This window comes from Protopterus annectens, chromosome 4.part0 (assembly GCF_019279795.1).
Source record: "Protopterus annectens isolate FY-2018-M chromosome 4.part0, PAN1.0, whole genome shotgun sequence".
NCBI lineage: Eukaryota > Metazoa > Chordata > Ceratodontiformes > Protopteridae > Protopterus > Protopterus annectens.
Window position 1 is genome coordinate 782,356,420 of NC_056733.1, and position 6,000 is coordinate 782,362,419.

Below are 6,000 nucleotides of genomic sequence, written 5' to 3' on the forward strand. Positions count from 1 at the left end.
TTCAGTATGTAAGGAAGATGCAGCATTGCTCCATACAATGAGTATAATACATCTGTGTACTTGCATAATAGTGAGCGTCATGAGTGTTCTTTCAATCCTGTTCCCTTTTTTTTTTATACCTCTGCCATTCAGTGGTTTTCCTTAGCCCCTTCCTCCAAACCAAACCTGCTTAATTACTAGAAACTGTTGAAGAACCTAGCCCAGTTTCCCATTTGCCCCAGAGTATTGTCTGCTTAAGTGATTTTCTTAAGAGGTGAGGAAAGCAAACCCCAACTATAGGAAGCTTGTTGACTGATCATAACTGGAATTTTCAGTGCTAACTGCTAGTCTAGTTTCATAGTCTGGTACTCTTGGTAGAGCTTGTGAGCATGCAGATTATTTTCCTACAGTAACCGTGTGGTGTGTGGTGGTGGGGTGTTTGTGGGTTAACTTCATGTAACCATTTAGTTTTGATTTGGGGCCTCATGAGCTCTAGACAGTTATCCTGAGCAAGAAAAAACTGAAGATGCAGTGAGTAGATACCTTGGTTTTAAACCAGTAATATGCTAATGTCCTGAAAAATTACAACATCCAGCCAAGAGGGGGAAAGGTGCACAGCTGTAATAGTTGGACCAGATGTTGGTCCTAGTCAGACGTCCCAGATATAGTTGAGGGGGGAAAGGTGCACAGCTGTAATAGTTGGACTAGATGTTGGTCCTAGTCAGACGTCCCAGATAGTTTGCACCAGTGGTCATGCTTGCTCAGATATTTACATTAAATAGGTAATGGAATTGTACATTCTCCTACATTGCTCTTTCTGTTTGTATTGCTTAAGCTCCATTTATTTGGTTTACGAGCTTCCTGCATAGAAATTAAGATGGTGCCTGCCACTGCTGTTTTTATGAAGCTGCTTCCACGCATCACTAACAGATGTAGCTTGATGCTTATTTATTTGATCATGAGGCCAAGACGGTTTGAAAATCTGTCGGTAGGTGTACTGAAACTTACTGCACTGTGACTTCATTCTGAAATTTGATACAGTAAGCATGCTTGCATAAAAGTTCTGAAATAAAAATCTGAATGGGTATCCTATGGACATTTTGTTGTAGCGGCTAATGTAGCCATGTATGTAGATGTACTTAGTTGTACTTTAGTGGTGCAGAATTATTTTAGACATGTTACAATTGTCTTGAGTGTAACAGTTTTTTTTTCCCTTTTGCTGCAGTAATACAGTCTCTTATAGCACTGGTCAATGACCCACAGCCAGAGCATCCTCTGAGGGCTGATCTAGCAGAAGAATACTCTAAGGACCGTAAAAAATTCTTTAAGAATGCAGAGGAGTTTACAAAGAAATATGGTGAAAAACGACCAGTGGACTAAATAAACAAGCAAAGACGTAATGTCAAGGCACGCTAGAAGACCCAGAGCAGTGTATTTCAGACACAACACAGCAGGACTCGGTGGACCATAGAAGAGTGTCATCTCTCGCTGTTAACTTGTGGTTGTTACTAACTTTCTACAGTCTTTCTTAAAATCAGACATTTAGATAAGCCTGTATGACAGGATTTCAGAAATTAAAAACGGTATTCTAGTTCTGCTTTATTTGTTTAAAAATCACTGCTTCATTATAAAATGTTTTTTTCTGACAAGTTATCACCCTTCTTTAATGGATACTGTGCCCTTAAGATTCGATTGGTTGTGGTGGTTCTTTCCAGATTTCTTTGCCACTCCCACTGCCTTTTTTCTTTTTTTACCAATGTCTTGGTTAAGATGCACAGCCTTGAAGGAGAGTGGCTAAAATGGTAACTTATTTTTCTCTTTGTTGCACTGTGCTTTGCAGAGCTTGTTTGCAAGTTCTCAATGTCAGTTTGTAACGTATTTAAAAAAAACAAAAAAACAAAAACAAAGGTAGTCCCTGTACTTATGTAAATTTGGCTGTTACCTTGATGATGTTTATTAAATGGGGAAACTCAAGTTTGTGTTTGTCTGTATTTCAAAGAAATCTCCATATTTTAAATGGAGGCAGTATACAAGGTTTGTCATTCTTGTTTACGTCTGTGTTTGTGTATGTTTTTAGTTTAATGTGTAGGTACCCTTTGGGATCTTTTCTTTGAATATCTGACAACTAAGAAAGCTTGGTATGTTAAGGTTTGTGAACTTTGGCCTAGAGAGCACTTGCATACTTTGAGAGTAGTGTCGTATCTATATCTGATTATCTTTGGATGCTGTCCCAGCTCTGAGAAGCGACTTCAGTTAAAGGGTTCTGATTTGTAATTGGAATGTCATTTTGTGAAATTGTAATGTCATCAGCCCAGCAGCAAAACATTTATGTATGTAACCTGGAAAGGAACATCTGTGTTGTAAGCCCACAAAACTAAAAACAGATGGCCCATACCAGTTGGTTAGTGAAGCTTAAGACAGTGCAGACTGTGACCCTATTGCTAACCATGTGAAAACAGTGGACTGTCACTAGTAATTCATGGCAGTGAACAGTGCACTTCTAGTGATAGCTGTGGTGTTAGTGGATCGAAGGTGCAATTTGCATTCCAGTCACATTGTAGTGAAGACATGGAGGATTTTAGATTTTTTTTTCTTCACATAAGAGCATTTGCATAGTTTCTGGCTGCTGTCAGGATTATGAAAAGTAAAGTTTAGTTTGAGTTCAGAATCTGTATTAAATCTGGGCAGACATGGCATGTGCGGTGCTCCATTTCATTGCCCTAAAAGTATAATATGACCGTTCTCTGATTAGTGTGGAGCAGGAGTCTACAGACATGTCTGGAGGAAGAAATGCCTAGATCTAAGCAGGCAGTCTTCCATAACCTTCAGGACATAATCTTGCCTGTTGGCATTTCCACAGGCTACCCTTGCATCACCTCTTTAATACCTAGCATTATGTTCTTTATTGCTTTCTTGCCAGTGCTTGGCTCTGAAGTTCAGGTTCAGTTTGTTTGCTTTTGTAAGATTTTTATATACTTGGACCAGCAACCTTCTTTACCATGCCAGTCTAATATTGATTTGTTTTGGCAGTATTTTTTTTCTGTTTACCTGTGCACTTTGGAGGATGTCACCTTGTTGCTGAAGTTTCCCGTGGATTGTGTAAAAGATTTGACCGTTTTTGCTGTCATGCCTTTCTTCAAATATGATTGGTCGTAAGTGAGGATACCATTAGGAGGTAGAAAACACTTTTGTGCACAAGTCAGTGTGTTTTAAGAAAATGTGGTGTTGCCCATGTCTTGTTGCCCCCTTCTGTGGTTTTGGAGTTAAAACAGAATATTTCTGTCCCATGTAAGCATAAGACCATTCTTGCTAGGATTTTGAAAGCAATTGAACGCCATTTGAAGCTAAACAGTGTGTGTTTTAGATTAGTCTTGCATTCCTCTGGAGGCTCAGCAGTAGTGTGCACCATGGAAGATTCTCCACAAGGCTACATTACGGAGGTGGTCAGTTTTCATAATGTGACTAGGGGCACTTTTTTCCCCTTTCAGTCCAGTAGTCTTCCACTCTTGCATCCATTAACTGTGCAGAGCTGGCCAGTTATATTTCTGCTCCTCCACTTTCTCAGAACTTGAGGGTGGCTTATGTTAAGTGCTTGCTTTTTACAGGCCCTAAAGAAGTGAAGAATCTCCGCTTCAGGTACCAGAATGCCACCCCATAAACTTACTCTTTCAACAGCCTATCTGATGTTGACTGAGCCAGTTTGAGAATTTCGTACATGGAAGGACCACCTGAAGTTCCTTGCAAAAGGTCTAGGAAAAAAACGCATTAAACACATTAATCTCAGCTGGTGAGGGAGGCAGGTTCCATTTCTCATTCTCCCCTAGAGATTTGAAAGTTTATTTATAATCGCAGACTAAGAGCAGCTAGAAATCTTGAAAGCTCCTCTTTGTTGAGGCTTCTGGCAACCTGCAGAACATGTCAGATTTGGTGGTTATTTCATAGGCAGTAACATCCAGATTTGGTCTTCCCCGTAATGTGTGATATGAGTGAAGGTCCCTAAGCCAGGTGTAACTGAGGCTGTTTTGAGCCATATTTCTAATCATTCTTGGTCTTGGAATAGGGCCTTTGCATCCTCCATTTAGTTTGGACACTTGTTTTCGTATAGACAAACTGTATACTGTTGAGCTTGCCTGATCGACCTGCTGAAGAGGTTATTTTTCATCCTTTCAGTCTTCCGTGGCATTACAGTAGCTATTTGCAGTTCTTATACCTCCACAATGTTTTGTCTGAGGCATACTATTAATGCATTTAAGTGCAACATAAAAACAAGACCCTAGTATTGGATGAAGTTATACATGGCATACAAAAATACAGTTTAAGTGCAATAATTTAACTGTTTCTGTCCTGTGACATCCAGCTAAACCCTGTACAGAACACAGATGGAACAATATAGCAATCGCAAGGCTTAAAATGTGCCACATTTAATGCTAGAAGCTAGCTTATGCAGTCAAATCAGTGATCTCCACAGCTCAGTTGAATTTTGTAAACCGTACCTATTGATAAGGGGAAAATCAAAGCAGTGCCTTTTTAGAAGGGGAGGGGGGCAGATTTTTAAGCAGGCACATTATTTAATTGGTTGGCACTGCTGTCAGTCTTCCTAAGCAAAGCCCATTCTAATGCATGTTAATGAACACTTCAAGATCCACAGCAACCTCCACATATCCAGTCCATTTTAGAAGCAGCAGTTTGGTTCTTAGTACCTATCTTTTTGTAACAGTCTAGGCTTTGCAGAAGCCACTGTGGGAGGATATCAACCTTGGAAATTGAGCCATCTTACAAGTTAATATGTATTTACTAGGCCAGCTGCCCTTGCTGGTTATTTTAAGCCTAGCCAGATGTTTCATAGTGTTTCGCTGTTGCAGTCATTACACTTGGTTATCCTGCTGCAGTCCTTACACTTGGGTTATCCTGCTGGCAGGCTACCTGCAGTCAGCCTGAATTCCAAAGTCCTGGTCCGGCGTCAGATGCTGTTGCCTCTTACCTGACGTCTGTGCACCAGGGGTATACAAGATGCAGCCGACGCCATTTTCTTCAGTCTTTCTTGCGGTACCCGAAGCAAAAGCAGTTGGCAAGTGCCGGTCGGCAGACTCCTGAGATTTTCGAATTTCGGATCCGAAGTCTTCATTACAGATAAGTACCCCATTAGGGAACCTTTTTTTTTTTTTTTCTTGCTCCAGACCGATGTCAGAAAATTAATTGTATTTCTTGTGGGAAGCAAATACCTCAAGGATTTCCACTCTTACTGTATTTCTTGCCTAGGCCTTGACCACGACGTTGCTTGTCAGTTTTGTGCTAGATTTAACCAACGCACTAAGCGTAGGTATGATTTTGCCTTTCATTACTTTAAGCGTAGGTATGATTTTGCCTTTCATTACTTTGGCCGCAGATTCAATTATACAATGCTGGCAGAAGAGCAGACAGTCTATAAAAAAACGCAAGGATAAAGACAAGGACAGGCATCCGAGGTCCAAAACGGACTGAGGTTTCCTCTAAGTTAGTCGTCTGTTTGCCGGTTCTCAGAGAGGTGCTTTCACAGCCCCTGACACCCGCTACCTCAGAGCCACAGGCCACTTCCGACTCCCATGTGGAGCCGACTGGGCCTCTGGAAACTCTGGTATTGGATCCTCAAACTATTCCCTCAGTTGGGTCCGGAGCTGCTGTGCAGGCATCTGCTTCTGAGGGTGTTTTCAGACTGACAGTTGTATGTAAAGCCATCTTCATCCAGGACAGACTTCCATGCCTAAAAAACAGATGCTCAAAAGGGCCAAAGACCTTATTACTTTGATCCGGGGTTCCCAACCCCCTCCTGATAAGAGGCCTAGGCAAGAGACAGAATATGAATCTTCAGATTTCCATTTCTTGTGATTCCTCCTCTGATCAGAAATGCTCTCTTCCTCCTTATGAGGATTCTGATGCTGAAGAATCAATTCCTTCAGCTTCTCCTCATGAGGATTACTCTTTTGGGGAAACCCTGCATACTATGAGGGAGCACTTTCATTGGGAGAGCCAGGATTATTCATA

The 6,000-nt window shown here is 41.1% G+C and overlaps 1 protein-coding gene across 1 annotated transcript in view; it reads left to right on the plus strand.

Moving 5' to 3' along the window:
* The window catches only part of UBE2L3 (ubiquitin conjugating enzyme E2 L3), an 83,877-nt gene extending 81,924 nt beyond the window's left edge, over positions 1–1,953 (plus strand). The window contains exon 4 of the mRNA XM_044068734.1: positions 1,205–1,953. Coding sequence (XP_043924669.1) covers positions 1,205–1,359 — 155 coding nt within the window. The 3' untranslated portion in view covers positions 1,360–1,953. The remainder of the gene's footprint in view (positions 1–1,204) is intronic.
* Positions 1,954–6,000: the final 4,047 nt, after the last annotated feature.